The sequence below is a fragment of the Asterias amurensis genome, chromosome 2, assembly GCF_032118995.1.
Source record: "Asterias amurensis chromosome 2, ASM3211899v1".
Taxonomy (NCBI): Eukaryota; Metazoa; Echinodermata; class Asteroidea; order Forcipulatida; family Asteriidae; genus Asterias; species Asterias amurensis.
The window spans coordinates 11782607-11803653 of NC_092649.1; the positions used below are offsets into that span (position 1 = coordinate 11782607).

A 21047-nucleotide genomic window follows, 5' to 3' on the forward strand; every position below is an offset into this window, starting at 1 on the left:
ATATTCCTGGAGTAGTCACTATGTGTGTTTTCTATGAAAACTGTGTGAATGATGTGTGATTTGAACATAGTTGGTCCACACAGATAACACACTGAGATCAGACTCTGTTCACACGGTGACCAATTCACATTGTGACCACTCCAGAACTCAACTCACTAAACCTGACTAAGAGAGCCGAGTGCATTTTTCTCCAGCAAAGCCAGGGCTCAAATTTATAAAGATGCTTAGCAGAAATACTTTGCTAAGCCAAAAATAAGTTTGGCACCAGCCACCATAATGCAAACTCAATTTAATTTTGGCTGTTAGCCTGTTTCTGCTAAGAAATAATATTCTGTGCCTAGACAGTTTTTGTGCTTAGAGGATTTATGAAATTGGGCCCAGGTTTTGTTTGTACTCACTTTTCCCTTGAGGAGTAGTCTACGGTGGCCCCTACAGACCACACTAATGAGAAGAGAAAGTGAGAGACCAGCATGTTGGTTCTCTCTTCCTGAACCTTCTGCTCCGTCAGGGACTGGTTTCCTGTTTCACCATCCTCCTCATCATCTTCACTACTGGAATCATCACTGTCAACAAAATCAAATCAAATCAATCAAAATCAATAGATACAGCTAGTACTTTACAAAGACCTTTACCATGAAGATCCCATCTGTATGATTCCCTGAACACACTTTAACAATGATAACTATTTTTCTCATGCCATGCACAAGAAACAGACTACTTTCCTTTCAGCCTCGGTTTGGTTAACACTTGATTTCAATAGAAGAAAACTGAGATGTCTGCACCATGTTAAAGGGCTGAGGTTTAAATTGATTCTATTTTTATATATCTGTAATTTACTAGAAACTATGGGTAAATGTAAATTTAGAAACTCAATGGTGTTTATATGTACCACAAAATGCCATGCTGCAATACCGAAAAAAAATGAATCCGTTTTAAACCATCAAAGCATTTGGAATGTAGTAATGATGCTGTAATCTAATGTTGTGGTACAAAACATTGGCGCATGGAGGATGTGCTTTTTGACATCACAACAAAACCACATTTTTTATGTTGTTTCAAAAAAATTAAAAGATACATAGAAAACACAATTGATTTGAGACTAAAATATAACTAGATGGCAGCTCAGAAAAGTATCATGCAGAGGTAGGAAGAAGAAGATGTACATCATATTTGTTTTTGCCGAATTGAGGGTTAAAAAAATTGCTTTAAATATTAGATAGCTACTTTTTTGCAGTTGTGGAAGTTACAAACTTTCATTTGGGACAATGAACAAAAAATGTCTCAACGATTAGTGAAACTTTAAGTTGAAAGATACAACTGATGAGTTACTGATGGGACCTGACACTACATGTATCTCTCTTGTTGTTTATAAGCCGTCATGTACAAACAACTTCCCAAGTATTTTGTGTGTGGCATATGTTACTTTTTGTCTGTTAATAATTGGGTGATGCAACTTTAAAAGCATAAATATGTTTTCTAATGTGGACTGGTACATGTAAACTTGTTTTAAGCTTAACAAAAACCACACGTAAAAGCAGCACAACCACAAAAAGATAACCATGGCCACTTAATGAACAGCAAATACAACATGAGATTTTGTTCATGCTTCACAGCAAAAAACAAATTCTTTATTTTTGAATACTTGTTTTTGTTAAATGATATTTTTGGGACAATTTGTATTTTTTTCTTGAAGATATAGTGCAGACTAACAGTGCTGTGACCACAAACAAGAAAAAGAGTTATATAAATTCTTACCGTTATGGTGGTTGTTATTTTGTTAGTTTGATGACAAAAGGAATAAGAAATTAGAAAAGATTACAGAGTTCATTTTGAAATTCTTTCCCCCCTAAAAGACACTTAAATTACGCAGAGTGCAGTTCTAGTTAGCATAATTTTGTTGTGCTTGCTACTTTCTATTAAAACAGCTCTATTGTAATTTAATTTGTAAACCCAGTACAATCTGGGAAATTTCTCTTAAAGCAATGTTACTATACATTTAATACCCTTAGTGATTTTCTGTTTCTTGAATGGTACCTTCAGCAAATCAACCCAATAGAAGTTATGTTTTCTTGTACAAATATGAAAATGAAATGATATGAAAAAGAAATGGAAGTTGATTCAACATACTATGAATTACACTCGTTATCTCTTCCCTTCTTTCAAACAAACAAATAAATTCTTGTAATAAAGTGTAAGAATTTGCCATCTGTCTTTTTGAGTATTTGTGATTCTGAAAGGAACTGATGGACTGAACGTTTTTGGGTACAATACTCTGTCCATGGGTCTTTTGTCTAAGAACAGAATATACTTTCCATAACATAGAGTCCATTGGTTCCCTTTCAAACCATACATCCTACAAAAATGAACTATATTGTGTCATCTGAAACTCCTAAATAATTCTCCGTCCAACATGAAACTTTCAAGACCAATTGAATAAAATTTATTGTGTGCCTTTTTTTTCCCTGCTGCTTCTCTTCTTTTGCCTTTTATAGTTTGAATGTCTACACAGTGTTATTATAATTAACTTGCCTGCTGACTTGAAACATTAGCTTTAAGGCCGAGTCACACTGCAGCGATAACAAAAACGTCAACGTTCACAACGCATAGAGAGCGCATTCTATTGGTTGAATGAGCGTGTGCGTATAGAGCAATTCAACCAATAGAATGCTATCTCTATGCATCGTGAGATCGTTATCGTTTTCGTTATCACTGCAGTGTGACTCAGCCTTTACTCTCTTACTCTGCATTCTGCTAGGCCTTGCAGATTATGCAGTACATGTTTTCATTAATATTGTTACAGGAAATGTGAATGTTCAGAATAGATAAAAATATAAAGTTAGTGCTTCAATATAAAACAAAAACAGCATCACTTACCTGTCCCTTATGGCCCTGTAATAAGAGTTGCCGTGGAGATCACAACCCGAAAGCAAAAGTGCAACCCAATATGCAGAGCAAAAAGTGCCACAAGAAGTACGGGTTAGTTTCAGTGCGTTTTTAAAGTATTGCGAGTTAATCTCAAAACCATTTCAGTGCTTGTTAATAAATCCACCATACACTGCATCAACAAATAACAATGCAACGTACATGTAAGTGTATCGTTAAATAGATCGCGCACTCTTGCACATATACAAGCCTTGGGCCTCATTAAAGTGCATGATTTTGTATCCTTTTCATGTTAAAGCTTCTTACACGGGAACCAAAGTTTTCCAGAAAGTTTTGACAGCACATGAGATTTACAGCCTGTGACCATCATTGACAGGTTACTTGTATACATAAAGTGCAGTGAAAATCAGAATCTTTGCCTTCTTAGAAGACAAAGATTTTTTCCATAAAACATAGCCTTGTCCGTCATTGAACTAGCTTTTAAGTTGTGTGAAAAAAGTTGTATAGTGAACAGTGCTTAAAGGCAGTGGACACTACTGGTAATTACTCAAAATAGTTTTTAACATAAAAACTCACTTGGTAACGAGTAATTGAGAGCTGTTGACAGTATAAACCATTGAGAGAACTGGCTCCCTCTGAAGTAACAAAGTTTTCGAGAAAGTAGTAATTTTCCACGAATTTGATTTCAAGACCTCAGAATTGGATTTTGAGGTCTCAAAATCAAGCATCTGAAAGCACACAACAACGTGTGACAAGGGTGTTTTTTCTTTCATTATTATCTCGCACTTTGACGACCAATTGAGCTCAAATTTTCACAGGTGTGTTATTTTATGCATATGTTGAGAAACACAAAGTGATCGAGAAGACTGGTCTTTGACAATTACCAATAGTGTCCAGTGTCTTTAAGGAAAAAACTTGAAAAAAAACACCATAACATTCAATTCAGACTTCAATTCTTTTTTCAAAGTGTCCTTTTTAAACTGGTAGGCTCGAGAAAAACACTGCTGGAGTCGAACATCAGGCCAGAATTGTTTTTTTCTCCTTTTTGGTTAGTAAGCAGTTTTTAACAGCTTATTCTACTTTCTTTTTTCAAACTGATACATTTTGGGTTTTTTCTTTTGTGACATGAAACAGAATTGTGGAATTGACTTACTTGACCTCATCCAGGAGGCATGAGAAGAGCTTAAGCATTGACATAGTCATGTGCATGTCAGAGACAGGGACTAACTGACGACACTGTTTGGTCACATGACCCAGACAAGCTGGTAACAACCAATCGAACAACAACTGAAGATAAAAGGAAAACATAATTATAATTTAGCAGCTTGACGTCTGGTAGTATGGCTAGTTATTTGTCATGCAAAAAAAGACACAAAGTTAGATTTGTAGGATCACTTACTGTCTTAAAGGCAGTGGACACTATTGGTGATTACTCAAAATAATTATTATCATAAAACCTTTCTTGATTACAAGTAATGGAGAGAGGTTGATGGTATAAAACATTGTGAGTTTCAAGAAAGAAGTAATTTTCGGTGGACTTGATTTCGAGACCTCAGATTTAGAATGTGAGGTCAGTCATGAAATCAAGCATTTGAAAGCACACAGCTTCGTGTGAAAAGGTGTTTTTTCCTTTCATTATTATCTCGCAAGTTCGACGACCAATTGAGCTTAAATTTTCAAAGGTTTGTTATTTTATGAATATGTTGAGATACACTAAGTGAGAAGACCAGTCTTTGAAAATAACCAATAGTGTCCAGGGTCATTGAGCTGTGTCGCATGGGGCAATTTACAGGCAACCAGTTCAAGGCAATCTCCAAAAAGAATGGCATTGACACTTTCATCTTACCGTAACTGTCTAGGGGTACAGTAAGATATGTCAATAAAATGTATGTTGTACTACCCAAGTGTTTCCTTTTGCATTGAGGAATCCCTTAATTTACTAAAACATGTCTCTCAAAAAGTTCATTTTAAGTTATTTATAATTTCACTGGTAGTTGTCATTTTTCGTCAGACTCATTCAGTACTGAATATGATAACAATTTTAAACATGACAAAAAAACACAATCAACTATTTGTCTTTATTTCTTCTTTAGATTTTTACTCACCCCTATCATTTCTTTTTGTGGTTTGGTCACAAAGTCTGGTAACTGGTGCTCCATCCATGATGTCACAAGAGGTCTCCAGCCCAGCTGTATTGGCTCCATGTAGATCATGCCACATCTGATATTTTAATATTATATAAATTTAAAGACAATTAATATTTTGAAACGCTAAAGGTAGAATCTGTAGAAAGTATTTTTCTGATTGGACTCTGATGAGATATGCGTAGGTTTGATCATATAAAAATGAAGAATCCACAGAGGCGAGAGTCATTTCTGACAAAAAGGGTCTAAAACTGGGATACAAATGTTATACATGTAATGTATATGAAATGATGGCATTTCCACCTTTTGGTAACCCACTGGAGTTGTTATGCTGAATATTCAACTCAATTCAATTTAAATCAAGAATCCATTTATTTCCACACTCTCACAAAAGAATAACAACAGTTACATGGACTAGGGAGTAAAGCAAAATATATCCTTAGGTAAGAGTAAACATAAATAAATAAATGGAGTACTGGGCCATTTTGGTAAGCATGAGGTTGTAAAAGACAGCCAGACAGACAAGAAAACAAGACAACCAGACAGAAAGACAAACAGACAAAAGGACAGATGAACATAATAATGGACTTCATGGTGATTTTGGGAACAGTATCCTGTTTAGCTAGAGTTGAGATCAAAGAGCATGGATTCTTTATGTCTGATCGCTTACAATAGAGCTGGAGTGGATTTCACAAAGATGGTCCTAACTTACGACTAGTCATAGGAATTTTTAGGAGTTATTAAAAACTTAAGGCTAGTCCGTAGTTAGGATGAGTAACTCGTCCTTACTTGAGATAAGACTAGTCTTAACTCTTAGAGAAATCTATTCCTGGTGATACTTGTGTACAGGTGATATCCTAAATTGACCTTATTATGATAGATATGACCTTTGCAAATGGTCATACCCTAACACACTTACCTGCTGACAGTGGCCGGTGATGCCTGCTCCAGATCTCTGGGTTCAAAGATCATATTTTGTTTGTTGCTCATCTGAATAATCTCACCACTCATCAGGCAAAGCTGAGAGAAGAAAAAGAGTGACATACAAATCATTGTCATCTTCAAGACTTCTTAATGGATACTTTGAGATAAGTGACTATTATGAGTAAATTTGCGATTGTTTGTGTAGTGATAAGCATGAATATGTTTTCAAGAACTAAACTTGGTAAGTCTACTGCCAACTTATGCCATAGAAATACTCTTGTTGATGACCATATTGTGTTATAATTGAGCAAGTGTTGGGTCATTAATAAAAGGCCTTCTTCATGGTAAATTTGTTTGGGTTGATCCATTTAAATTGTTGTAAACATTGGGGGAAGGATAGACCCGTCCATTATCTATAAAAAACAATAAAAAATTCAACAGGAATTTATGAGAATTTCTTTGTACTACCTAACATTGACTAAAAGATATGTCCAACACCAGAATTTGGCTGGTGAAAGTGCAGCACTTTTTAACAGTTTTCATGAAATTGGTTCCAGACCACCTAATCACTACCAATTAACTATAGATACCGTAGTTTATTTTTTGGCATGAAAAGCAGAGGAAGATTCCCAAACATCCAAATTTTGATGGCACTGTAACCCTTTAAATTGTACTTAATTTTTTTATAATTCTGCCATCCATATTTGAGGCACAGTTAACTCACCTTTTTGTTATCGTCCAGTACTGTGTTCATATTCTCAATCCACACTGCGTCCACAGGACCGTCAAAAACACACCATTTACGATCATCGCTGGTGCTCGCTGCCTGCTCACGGAATATATTGGCTAGAACACCATCTGACCACTCATGTGAGATGGGGTCAAAGCGGCCGTACAACTGACCCATGGTGATGGCCTTGGGGTTCAGGATCTGGTAGGTGACCTGAGACACAACAAAGTTACAACAAAATACAACAAAAATTACAACAAAATACAACCAAAATTACAACAAAATACACATTAGAATTCCAAAGGTTCTCTGTTCGAATCGCACCCGAATAATATGCCTGTGATTTGTTTTCACAGAGCTTGGGATAGTACTTCGAGTACATGTATACCGTGCTAACACACATCGGTGTACAAATTTCCAAACTATTCCATCACAAATTAGCACTGAAGGACACCTCTTCTCAAATAATACCTGAAGAAAACGAAACAGCAAAACTATAATAATGATAGAGTATCTTTTTAAACACAAAACGCTTTCACTATTACACCCCTTTTTCAATGGGCCTCAAGCATTTCTTAATCTACATGTATCTCTACTCCTTTGGAGTATGCAGCACTGGTAGCAACATGTGCAAGTGGGCTGTTAATTATTTATGTAATGAATCTCTACCCTTGCAGGTACCCAGTCACTCCTGGCTAATAAGAAGCAAATGTAGCTAAATAACTTGCCGAAAGACACAGGGGTCGATTTCACAGAGCAATAAGATCAATCTTAAGACAAATTGTCAGTATTACCATAGTGATTTGTATTGTGACATCACACTTTACTAAGCAACTACGATTAATTTGCAGTTATGATCAATCTTGGCTCTTTGTGAAACTGACCCCAGGTATCATGGCAGGGATTCAAACCCACATTCTAATAGCTCAGCTATCAGAACTTGTGGGTTGGGTGGGTGGAGTGGTATCTTACCCCGCCTTCTACCTCTACGACCACACCGTGACTCCATGGGTTTTCCCTGGAATAATTCTCAGGGGTTTCCCTCCCACATCTAAAAGTAAAACTTCCTTCCTTGTCTTCTTCGACTAGGTTCTTGGCTAGTACAGTGACTAAGTTCACTTTTCTGAGAGTCCTTGGCTTCACAACCAGAATAAATGAAGTGAAATGAGTCATACATGACTCAACTAGACTGGTCGACCCAGACTTCAACCCACCTTGTGTTCTTCCATCTGTTTCTTGGTATGAAGCTCTCCCAATGATTCTGCTAATACTTTAAAGGCACTGGTCTTTCCACCGATGGCATCACCCACAATCATCAAACCATGGCGTACAAGGATCATCTCATAGATCTGCAAAGAGGAAATTGAACATTTGGGAATAACACCTGTGGAACGAAGAAGGGATGCAGTGCCTTACACTGACCTGAAGTTTTGGTCGAATTTATGGCAATGCTTACTTCATTTGTATACACTTTTGTTTTCTTAGACATAGTTTGTTTACCTTTTAATGACTTGTAGCTGTTTTGCCAGTGTAAAGAGTAATACAATAATTAAAAAATATAGAAATAAAATTAAAAACAAAATTGCGCTAAAACTGTGAGTGAAGAGTGATAACCATATACATTGAAGTACACAGTAAGCATATAATTTGTTCATGTTTTACTAAGCAGAAACGGGTTCTCTGGTCTTGCAGAGTATCTCTTATCCAATAACATTTTTAGCTTCATGCTGTCTTCTTGATTTTATTTCACACACAAAATGTTAGGCCTACTGAGTTAACGAAATTGTAATTTTTGTCAATTACATGTTGCTGGAATTACCTGTATGATCTTTTCAATAAACCACGGCACACATTGGAGTTTGTTCTTGAGAATTGTATCTCTCAATGTCTTTTCTAGGACACCGTAGTCTGGTCTGGGCATCTCTAGACCGGGGAACAGATCTGAGATGATGCCTTCAAAGAGTGGAATATCATGCGACAGAAACTACAAAGGAAAAAAAATCAAATTGACAAATTTAGCATAAAATATAGATTTTGATTCTCATTCTTTCAAAGTAAAAAAAAAAATTACAATAAACATTTTGAATTATTAACGGTCAACTGTCAATCTGAAATCATAAATCATACTTCATGCGAAAGTGAATATGAAGTAAATTACATGATGCATCTTGTACGCTCAGTTTTCCGTTTGTGATTCAGGGAAATTCGCTTCACTTTCTCATCATGCGTGAACCAGGTTCAACTTTCAAAATCTCTCAACCCCAAAAAAATATTTAAATGGTTATAAATTACAACAACAAAAATTGATGGTCATGGACTCCACTCCAATTCTGGTAAGCATACAAACCATGAACAACCTTTGTATATAGGTTTTAATTAAGACTATGCATTCATCTACCTTGGGTAAGTTGACATCCTTGATTGAGCGGAGTACCAGTATGTCTTCTGCAGTCTCTGGATGTTTGAGCTTTAGGTTACCAGCTGCTGTTAGTACAGACTTAACTGCTCTCATTCCGTAGTCATAGTGATGTTGTGATGACAACTGTAAAACAAATTAACAATACACTATTGTATTAGAATTTAAGTAACATTTTACTTTTCTTCTCCAAATGAGAGACTGTGTTGGGGGAAAAAAGAGATAATTGTGTTGAAACCAATATTTGGATTATCTCAAAAATTGCTGTTTTTATCTAACCTGTTCAGAGCAGAGTTTGTAGACAGCAACAATCTTGGTAGATAGAGACCTTGCATCTACAAATCCCATGGAGTACAAGCTGATCTCAGCAATTAAAGCATAGTCTGGTACCATCATGGCAACAGTCCGGAATAAGACCTGTCCAAAAAAAAATGAAAAGTTTAAAACAAATCTAGATGAGTACACTGAGCAAATGTTAAAATCTCATGCACATTGGATCAGAAATTTAAGCGGACTCCATCATCAGGGAGTGTCCTCTCCACCAACAATGTTGATGTTCACACACAGGATTAGCTGCTCAAAAAAAAAAGGCTCCAGGTCTAAGTCTATTCCCCCATTTTGTAGCACACGAAAGAAGAAACGTCAGTTTTAGTTACCGGAGAAATCAGGTAGGGTCTGAACCTAATCAACAGGCAAGGCATTGGTCTGAAGTGAGGAATGAAACCAGCAAGCAGACCTGGTCAACACACCAATGTTTGTATGAGAGAGATTGGTTATTGCAAAGCTTGGTGTTTATATCCCCTGGTGGGAGTATGTCGAGTCCCCTTGATGGCAAATATCATCTAAACATCCTATAAGCTTAAGTACATGTAGTAGTCCCATTCAACTGCCTATACCTTTCGCTCAGGTAGTAGTTAAAAAGCAGGGACAGTTCTAGAACTGAGAAGTCTCCCGAACATCTGATAAATCTACTACGCGGAAGTAGAATAAAGTAAGACAGTTCTCTAAAGAACAACCTCTACCCGGCAAGTAAATACACACATGGTGTTACCGCAAACCAATTATATATTTAATGAATAGGGTAGGTGGCCTTAGCTTTTGATCCAAACCGGACCTTCTACAGAGGCATAAAACAAGTACAAACAAATACAAATCCAGAAAGAGAGGGGAAAGGGATTAAGGGAAGGATTCAGAAAGAAGCGGGAAAAAAACAAATATATACTGATACATCACCATGCAAAGCATCAAATCCTATATCATCTAAACAAACGGAAATCTTGACACACTAACCTTGAGATTATCAGGTAGTTCAGCCCTCCCTGCATAACCCGGGTTCATGGTGATAAACATCGTACATGAAGGATCTAAAGATATCTCTGTTCCTTCAAATACAAACGCCTGGACTTGCTCCGCTACGGCTCTCTGTATACTCTGGATCTGTTGAGCTACGACTGACAGCACCTGAAGGGAAACAAGTCAAAGAATTTAATTCTCTGGATTACTTGACACTTCCAGTTGTCAAAAATTTGAAAATTGGACCAATATTGTCTTTGTATTAGTATTTTTTAGGTTATGGTAAAGGGTACATATGCTTTAACTGAGTAGAAAAATGCTCTTAACCTAAAATAACATTGAAAGTTGCTTAGTACTTTTTCAGCATTTTTGTTTGTCAATTTGTAGAGTTCATTGTCTTGTTTGTGATCGATAGCTTGTCTGTCAATAAGGAATAAAAGTCAAGATTCACCCTCATCTAAATGTTGTCCAATAATCTATTGATCATACACCTGTCACAACTGCAGTTATCATCAAAACTGTCAGCTGGCCCCTTGCAGATATGGAGTGCACCTTTTCAAATTAACTCATTTCTACCATGTCCGCCCTTTTTTGGTGTCAATTTCTTTGAGTACATCTTGACACCCAAAATGAAGGAAAGGGCATGTGTAATACACTGCGATATGTACAAGGGGTCAAATAAATTTTATTTTAATGTTACAGTGCACTGCAGTAAATGATGCAACATATGATCAAGTTTACAAAATAATGCAGTGAGTGTGTTTTCTTAATTATATTGTTAAGACAAGATTAACTCCCAACTTCCTTGAAGCGTGCATCATTCAGATTCACATGGAGCATGTAAACAAATCTCTTACCTCCAACTCAATCCTGTTGAACTCATCAAAACACGCCCAAGCTCCAGATGATGCCAAACCCTTGAAGAACTTCCCCATAGCCTTGTAGTCCAGACCATCGGAGCAGTTAAAGACTACACACTGTTTAGCAACAGCCTTAGCCAGGTCCTTACAGGTCTCTGTCTTGCCGGTACCAGCTGGACCTTCTGGGGCTCCACCGAGGTTCAACAGCAGCGCACCTGTCAGGGTTCTGGGTAGGATAAAAATGGAGATAGAAACTATATTAGAAACTAAGTTAGATACTATATTAGATATTATTTATATTATTATGGAATGTCGTGGCCGAGCGGTCTAGTTCACCAGCAGCAGAGAGTGGGTTTGATACCTGGTCATGACACTTGTGCCCTTGAGCAAGGCACTTCACCATATAAAATTGGGTAGTGCAATCTGCTCTACCAGCCAGGCTTCTAGTGGATGATACCCAAGCCTCCATCCTTACGGACTGTAAAGGAGTGACCCTGTTTCAGCCCAAGGAGTAGGAGGCAACGTGCTCCTGGTGGCTGTTGATTTGGATCGATAGCCCAAATCAGTTCAGTGTAGCCCTAGCATTGAAATAGATTTATTTATTTTATTTATTTATTTTTTTATTTTATTTTAAATCTTTAGACATACACAATAGTTACAAGTTGTACAGGGGCTGTCAAGGTTAAAACAAAAGTATAAAAACTGTCATCAAAAGATGTGTAAAACCAGACCCCTGCCAACGATAAAAATATAATTATACAATATAAAAAGGTGATTGCTCATGATTGATCATGCTTGATCATGTGGTCTCAGCTCGATGATCATGTGGTCTCAGCTCAATATAGCCCCCCTACGATAACAACCATCATTCAGCATTACTGCATCAACCTTACCTATAGCATCTATCAGTCAACGGGGTGATGACCAGCCTGCTAGTGTTACCCAGATACTCATAGCCATAGGGTACCGTCGTAGTGATCATCCGAACAGTCACATTCTGACGATCACATTCATCCCCCTGCACCCCCCACAATCAAACCACCATTCAGCATTACTGCATCAACCTTACCTATAGCATCTATCAGTCAACAGGGTGATGACCAGCCTGCTAGTGTTACCCAGATACTCATAACCATAGGGTACCGTCGTAGTGATCATCCTGACTATCACATTCTGACGATCACATTCATCCCCCTGCACGCCCCCCCCCCCCCACAATCTAACCACCATTCAGCATTGCTGCATCAACCTTACCTATAGCATCTATCAGTCAACGGGGTGATGACCAGCCTGCTAGTGTTACCCAGATACTCATAGCCATAGGGTACCGTCGTAGTGATCATCCTGACAATCACATTCTGATGATCACATTCATCCTCCTGGCCCCTACCCCCAAGAATCACAACCATCGTTCATAACAACAATTACTGCATCAACCTTACCTATAGCATCTATCAGTCAACGGGGTGATGACCAGCCTGCTAGTGTTACCCAGATACTCATAGCCATAGGGTACCGTCGTAGTGATCATCCTGACTATCACATTCTGATGATCACATTCATCCTCCTGGCCCCTACCCCCAAGAATCACAACCATCGTTCATAACAACAATTACTGCATCAACCTTACCTATAGCATCTATCAGTCAACGGGGTGATGACCAGCCTGCTAGTGTTACCCAGATACTCATAACCATAGGGTACCGTCGTAGTGATCATCCTGACTATCACATTCTGATGATCACATTTATCCTCCTGCACCCCCCACAATCTAACCACCATTCAGCATTGCTGCATCAACCTTACCTATAGCATCTATCAGTCAACGGGGTGATGACCAGCCTGCTAGTGTTACCCAGATACTCATAGCCATAGGGTACCGTCGTAGTGATCATCCTGACTATCACATTCTTCTCTTCGTAGTAATACCTCAGCTGACTGATCCAAGAGAAACTCACAGGATCGGTGATGAGCTGGTTGCAAAGATTAGCGACAACATCACGAGCTGTGAGGCAAGTTATAAAATTACAATGAATGCTTCACATGGGTTTCAAATGAAAGTATTTGCAAAACTAGCAAAAAGTATTGGAAAGTCTTCAAATGTATTAGAAAGTATAAGAGAGTTGAGAGAATGTTGAAGAGTTTGAGAGAATATTAATGTATAAGAACTTTTTGAAAGTGTCAGAACATGTCAGAAAGTATTAGAAAAAACTCAGAAAACATTTAACAGTGTCAGAAAGATTCAGAGAGTATTATAAAGTGTTCAAGAGTTTTCAGGGGTTTTAAAAAACTACTAGAAAGTGCTTCTTTTCACACTTTACTTCCAAAATATAAGACATTGAATACCTCAGAAACCAAGTTTCAGTGCAAAGCTTTGTTTACACTTTTACAACATATAATAAGTATTTGGGATTTTTTTTTTTTAAAGATGGAAATATTTTAACGACCAATCAAAGATTCCTGAAAAATTACTTTCAGGCAAGGGCAACAAATATTTTTACCTTAACTATGGGGCAGACTTTTTTGCTCACAATACGATCTGGTCTTAGCAGTTTTGTGATACAAAAAGTACCCAAACCCTTTTAACAGTAAAGTTGATTATCTTACCATGTACATCAATCACAATGAGCGCCCCCAACGTGATGCGAGCCATCTTGGTGAGCTTCCCTCGCACCAGCTCAACTATCTCTTCAATCTGTTTATTGCACTTGTCTAGATACACTTCTAATCCATTCTCCTCTATTGCCTAATATGAAAGAAAAGAAGAAAAAACATTTTTAGCCAAATATAGACAATTTTTAATTCTGCATTTGGTAAGGCAAATAACCAAGACCAACTGACTACAGTTATTGATAAAGTTCCAAATTGTAAAAACATTTGTTTTGTACATGGAAAGCATAACATCGTGAAACTAAAGTGGTACTATTTCAGTTGTGTGTAATGTCATTTACACCAAGTAGAACCAAGAAAATTAAAGGAAAATGTAGTATTGCAACAAATTGACTTGCAGATTTATTTTGTAGAATATAATGCAGACTTTGAAATACAGGGCAGCAGACAAACTTTGTAAATTTACATTCTTTGCTTAGTCCTAAGCTTGATCAGATTTCCAAGAACAATAGGTTTACCTGGTAAAGTCTGCTACCAACTTGACATTATCTTGCTTACTTACAATGATATTTGTTTTGATTAGTTACAAAAACACAGAGATAAATTCAGAGTTGTAGATACTTTTTGGTGATTTATATTTTACCTTGGTGACTTCTGACGTCCAGTAGATGGTGCTAGCAGCAATGACCACCTGGCCAGGCCAGTTCAACACCCAGGTCTTACGTGGGGTTTCGGGGTATGCAGCTACGGCTTTGCCAGTAACCTCTTGAAGACTACGCCTCATGATATCTTCAACCTGGATGGAAGATATGAGAGGAAATCTAATCTGAAACAATCCTTCTACAGAGCCTTGATGGTTAAAATAAAATTCTGTGCTTTTACAACTTGACATTCTTGTCAGAAACTTTACTAGTATTTTTTCTGAGATTTTAACTAAGTGTGTCAGGGCTGAGCGGTCTAGGGCGGTGGAATCAAATTCTGTAACTTACAGAATGTGGGTTCGAATCCTGGCCTTATCAGACAAAACACTTGAGCAAGGCACTGTTTTATAATTGCTTCTCTAAAACCAGGAGTATACATGGCTACCCTTGAGAGCTGGGGAGTTACCTCAAAAGCACTGGACTGGCATCTTGTCAAGTGGAAATAGAAACACATTCTCAGTAGTATATTTCCAATAATGAGCAACAGGTGGATCTGTCAAACTTTACTGTTTACCACTCCATCATCACTTACTTACTTACTTACTTACATTAGCTGCGTAAGACTGGGTGTCCCTTGGCCTCCTTTAAGAACCGTCCCCATTCATCCATCATCACACACCCAAATATTATTAGGTAATGTTGTTGAGAAATCAAGTCGTAGGGTGTTTGAAGTTATGAAGTCAACTTTTCACAGATCCAAACAACCTTCTTACTAAGGTCCTTACCTGAATGAGCCATTTCTCCACTAGTCCATGAGCATCAGCCGGTATGATCCTAGAGCAGAGGTCAACAACTTCCTTCTCAGCTGACTCCATGGCCGTGATCTCCTTACGCTCTGTGAACGACAGCTTGGCAATACCCTCAAAGCATTTCTTGAGGTGAGGCTGGACTCGTAGAGGGTCCTTGGTCTCGGAGAGGATCTCCAAGAGCTCATCATTAGAGAGGAAGAAGAATCTAGGATGGACAAATTTATTTTGAAAATAGGAATTTAATCTATGCTTGGTAGAGTAGGATGAACATTTTTATTTAAGTACACCATGTAATATTTCTCTTGAGAAGAGGTGGTGGCTGTGAAAAAAGCTGCTTGGTTAATGAGGTTTATCGCAAAATGCAAAATATCAAGACAGTGCACTGTTGAACCCACACAAAGTATGAGTCATGCTTGACAACATACACCGCATAGCAAACTGCCCCATCTGCCTACCCACAACGCATTGCAGTTCTGAATCACGATAATCCTTAAATGTGTTTTGACTAGTGCACTTATGTTGTCAACAGAGGATGGGGTTACACAATAAACCCAACAAAAACATTCCACTAACAACTCAATTGCTGGTCCCCCTAGACTACAGCTTCAGTGTATTTCTTTCTCAAATCCAGACAGTTTTCCCTTGAGTTCCTTACCTTGGGAAGAAGAGTCTCTTCTTCTCCAGATAGTCATTCAGACCTCGCTGTATGGTGTCTAAGTGACCCTCTGACTTCTGTAGGTTTTCTAGCATGTTAAGTTGAGATGTGACAACCAATGCTCTTGTGTTGATTACGGCTGTTTGCATGATATCTTGCCTAAAAAGAAGTAAAATACAATTTTCACAAATTTACATATTTGTTGTCATATTTGCTAGTGCTGGAAATAAGTTGGAGCACATTAAAGACTAGACTAAGCAGACATTAATAAACTCTTCTCTATTTTTCTTCTTTTCTTTCTCTCTCTTGAGTAGAATTATAAAAATCTGTTTGATTCAAATCATCTACAAAATGCAACTTACAGTGATACAAAAACAGCAAAACAAAATTAAGTTTCATTTAAAAAAATTCTTCAGGTATGCTGTTGACGTGTTTAAAAAAAATGTTCACTTCTTTTACAAATATTTTATGTAACATTTTTGCCTTTTTGTAGTGATTATTGTATTTTTTTAATATTTGTATTTAGCTGACAAATTAACAAATGAAATGACTGTAATAAATGAACGGTGCATGTTAAGTCCTCTACCTTCTGATCGAAACGCAATTAGAATATTTTTAAAATTTTTTTATTGTCCGTATTATAAATACACAGAAATTTAGTTTCCATTGGCATATAGACCAACCCGACTAAACAAAATTGGTAGCGGCCTCTATCACCGCGCACCACTGCTGCGGTGTACATGTGCCTAGTTTTGTGCACAAAGACATGAGGAAATCATGTTCATTTTCACTTTTTATGGAAATTAAATGTTTTCCTCAACAACTTACACAATTTCCTTGCCAGGACATCATGATATAGTAATGTAGATCACTGACCACAAATTTTTGCAACTATATAGGAACCGATCATCTTGAAAATGGTGCTTTTTTTAGGTGAGTTAGGGGGAAAAGACGTGGAAACTGCATAATATTCGACATCGGCAGAGCATTTTGTCAGAATTTCAGTGTTTTACTCTGTGCTTAATTAAACAAAATTATCAAGAATGTTGTAAATCGTAATATCATGCTACCATGTCAAAGAAATCGCATAGATTGTCGAGGAAGATATTAAATTTCCATAAAAAGTGGAAAGGGAAACGATATGCTCGTGTCTTTGTGCACAAAATTAAGCACAAGTTCACCGCAGCAGTGGCGCGCGGCGCCCATGGCGGCGCCCAGGACTTGCACACCTGGATTTGTCTATACAAGAATAGTCAATACAGAGGCACAACACTTTTGACCCATATATATTCATTGTTAACATCATTTGGGAAGAGTTATATATTGAGACTCACCAGTTCTCATCAACTTCAGTGAACATAGCTCCTTCTACAGGTATTTGACGACGGATGTCTGCTGATCCAAAGATTGGCTCAAGGTACAGCCACGCTGCTTGGACTTTCAACCAGGAGTCTAAGATATCACTCATACGATGCTGCGAAATACAAAATAAAATCATTCTGTAAGGGTAATTGTGCATCAGACATTACACCCAAAATCTGAAATCTGCTTGAATAATAAATTAGAAGTTAAATGCCTCAAATTTAGATGCTAGTTAGATAACTCAGGTATAACTGAAATGAAGGGTCCAAAGCGTGACACGGTTTGCCCTATTAAGTTTTTCAGTGACTGGTCAACAGGACCAGTTAGCTTGTCATTTCACTGGTCGGTCAGCTTTTTCACTAGTCTGAATTTTTAAAAATAGGGATGCTTTCAACACTGAACTATTGCCAGGCAGAGCACTTGGTGAGAATTCTTTGGTCCTTTGGCCTTTCAACTGCGTTTGGCAAGCGGACAAGTGTTGAGGGAGAGCGTGCATGACGGAAGATGAAAGAAGATAAGGTGCTTAAAGAAGTGTGACACATTTGTTGGATTTAAATTTGTTGGATTTAAACTATTGATCACTGATCGATTTCAAGATGTACAAGGATGACAAGACTATGCAAGCTCAAGGCTTTCTAGAACAATTTTATCATTTACAAATTTGCTGACTGGTACTTACTGACAGGAGAAAAAAACAATTTAAAATCCTACAGGAAATCGTTTATACAGAAACTAACACAGCAAATAAGGAGAGACAGTCCAGAGCAAACTTCAAAACCATCAAAATTCCTAATAACTCACCAATCTAGCTTCCCAGAGTTTGACCTCTTTCTCAAAGGGAGCGATGAACGGTGACCCTCTCATGGTAGCCGTCTTAACGATGTGATCCTCCAGAAGGACTTGAACATCTTCAGGGGATGACAAGATGCTCAGACCGGTGTCTTTATACTGAGTGAAGTTAAAATGCACCGTCTCCCAATCCTCCTTCATCTTTGACAATGCCTGAAAAAATGACAACATGAACTTTTTTAGATTTTGGGTCTGATTTGAATGTAAGCTGTCTTGATGAAGAGTGGAAATGGTAAAAACCATTACATCTACCACAACAGGCAGGGCCCGATTTCATGCTTACTGCCGAATTCTACGCTCATGATGATCATTCTCTGCTTAGTAAGCAAACTAGCCCAGAAATTCTGCGCGCTACATGTAGCTGTGTATGCCTAGTATTGTGAAAAATGCACGCGCGGAAGCAAAAATTCACTGCTAACCCGTGAAATACACATTTTCATTTACCCTTTTCAACTCATGCGATGTTCACCCAGCATCTAGAAATATTCACATGTGTACACTTAGTGTACATTGTCTTGAATATTCCATTTTACGTGGCGTCCCATGTATCCTTTATGTCCATCACAGTGTACTAAAATGTCTATTTCTGTAGTTGTTATAAAATGTATTCTACCTTTTCCAGAGCAAACTCTTTGCTGGCCTGTGAGCTGATTTCCCCAAGATCTTCCAGGTACTTCTCTAGACCCATCTGCAGCATCTCTAGTAATGGTGTCTCATTGGTAGGCTGCATGTTGAAACCGACCTGTGAACCAAGAAGGAGAAAACAAAAAGCCCTTGAGAAAAAAAAATTGTTTGTTTTCTTTTTCAAAATAGAAAGAAAGCTGTATAAATAGTTTTTGTTGATTTACATATCCAACGTCACAACTAGTGTCAATAACAAGGAGACAAGTTTTAGATGTGAATGAAAACCCCAACGGAGGAAAAACCCACACATCAAGAACCACATTGTGGGGAGCATGCTTAACAAAGAAAAATGTTTGAGAGTTTTTTTTCATTGTGTTAAAGTCCCCACAGCTACAGAAGGTCTAAAAAAAAAAAAAAATAAAAATCGAAAATCAGACTAAAGTAGGAAGAATATTATACCTGTATACTCCAACAGGCCAGTTCAACACATGGTGACATGGAAATCTAGCTATAGCCAGGGCCCAACTTCATAGAGCTGCTTAAGCACAAAATTTTGCTTAAGCAAAAAGTTCATTGCTTAGTAAAATCAGATTAGCGGCCAAGACTCCACTCAATTGTTATGCCAAGTAAACAACAGCTAAATACTAGTCATAAGCAATGTATATGGCATGACATTTTGGCCAGTAACATGTGTAAAATAAGCGAGCTATTTTTGTGCCTAAGCAAATTTTTTGCTTAAGCAGCTCTATGAAATTGGCCCCAGAGCTCTAGCCACCAGTTTAGAAAAGGCCTTTCAATCATTCTAACTCTCACCTTTTCACTCATCATATCCCAGTGTCGTTTCTTGATACCAGGATTGCACAATGCTCCAATCAGAGGCATATTGAGTTTGAACTTCTCTAGCTTAGCCTTGATGGTAACTGAAGCACGCATTGGACCCATCATATCGGAGCTGCCAGCAAAGGTCTTGGTTAACTTGTAACTCGTCTTCCATAGAGATTGAACCTTAAGAAAGAGATAATTGGAACAAAATGTTTAAATTTCTTTATTTAAATGGCAGCATTTTAAATTATAATACTTCTCAGAACAAATTGTGCCAGAATTAATTTTTTTGATTTAAATTCAGTCGGTTATATTTTTCTTGACCAGAAAGTTGTTGTTTGACTGCTAACCTGAACAATTTTAGTTTGTTTTCAATATTTGTATAATTTAAGGAAAACTTGATCACCTTTTAAGTGAGAGATAATTAAGTTCCATCCTATTATTTTCAATAAATGTACAATTTTATCAAATCAGGAGTTCTTGTTTTAACATAAACAATGACAAATATTTTATAATGTTGTCAGGAATACTTGTGCACATTTGTCTGCGGCAATTGACACAAACAGCAGTTTAGGAGGTCTATAAATGCTGAATATATGACTTTGACAGGCCTAGTATTAAAGATTTCATGCCCCAAAAAGAAGCAATCCTCTGGAGAATTAAAAAAAACTGGTATGTACTTCATAATCACTATAAAGCTTTCAGACTTAAAATTATACAAATAATTCTGATTATTGTCAATCTTTTCAAAGCAAAGCCAAGAGATTTAAATTTGACCATTTACCTCTTCCTCCACCTTCTCAGCATCTACATCAAGCAGTGGGCCATTCATCCATTTATCATACTGATGATGGAACTGAACTGCAACCGACCATAGCTTATCAAACGGCTCCTTGGTATCCCGTATCTCCTCTAGGATAGAGTATGGGGTAATCTCACCGGTGTCCAACAGATTCTCTTCATAGTTGATGGATGCTTTCTGTGTGGGACAGGGGCAACAACAAAATAAAAATAAGCATAGTTTCCAGGTACTATCATAAGACATTTTATAAAAAATAGTACAAAAAATAACAGTGGCTTCTTAGTACTTAAATCCAATTAGCTCAGCTCTCATGGAAGTATACAGCCTGTGCTGCTAAATTTGTAGTGCACCAAGCTACATGTAAATCAATCACAAGAACCATCTCAGGCCTCATGTGTACCCACCTACTCCTGGGTGAAGAGAAACAACTATTGATAAGTTTCTTGCTCAACTTTGACAGTATTTCAGCAAATACGTCTCAGGACGTTTGGTAACAGTGTTAATTGTCAATGAAATTAGTTTACTATGTTTTCTATGCACTTATTGATAACAAACAGTTTTTTTTTATAAAACAAATCCTGTACTATGTCTTTGAAAATGGTTACATCACAGTTAATTTTCTT

General features: G+C 37.4%; 1 protein-coding gene across 1 annotated transcript in view; it reads right to left on the bottom strand.

Moving 5' to 3' along the window:
- Positions 1–21047, bottom strand: part of LOC139934047 (dynein axonemal heavy chain 3-like) — a 109994-nt gene that overhangs the window by 54850 nt on the left and 34097 nt on the right. Inside the window, exons 16-37 of the mRNA XM_071928329.1 lie at positions 20407–20601; positions 19614–19805; positions 18790–18918; positions 18129–18329; positions 17300–17439; positions 15966–16124; positions 15287–15515; positions 14504–14656; positions 13858–13996; positions 13057–13255; positions 11248–11476; positions 10388–10558; positions 9377–9514; positions 9080–9223; positions 8501–8665; positions 7896–8030; positions 6676–6894; positions 5947–6047; positions 4989–5103; positions 4037–4170; positions 2875–2889; positions 399–563 (exon numbers count right to left, since the gene is read on the bottom strand). Coding sequence (XP_071784430.1) covers positions 399–563; positions 2875–2889; positions 4037–4170; positions 4989–5103; positions 5947–6047; positions 6676–6894; positions 7896–8030; positions 8501–8665; positions 9080–9223; positions 9377–9514; positions 10388–10558; positions 11248–11476; positions 13057–13255; positions 13858–13996; positions 14504–14656; positions 15287–15515; positions 15966–16124; positions 17300–17439; positions 18129–18329; positions 18790–18918; positions 19614–19805; positions 20407–20601 — 3467 coding nt within the window. The remainder of the gene's footprint in view (positions 1–398; positions 564–2874; positions 2890–4036; positions 4171–4988; positions 5104–5946; positions 6048–6675; positions 6895–7895; positions 8031–8500; positions 8666–9079; positions 9224–9376; positions 9515–10387; positions 10559–11247; positions 11477–13056; positions 13256–13857; positions 13997–14503; positions 14657–15286; positions 15516–15965; positions 16125–17299; positions 17440–18128; positions 18330–18789; positions 18919–19613; positions 19806–20406; positions 20602–21047) is intronic.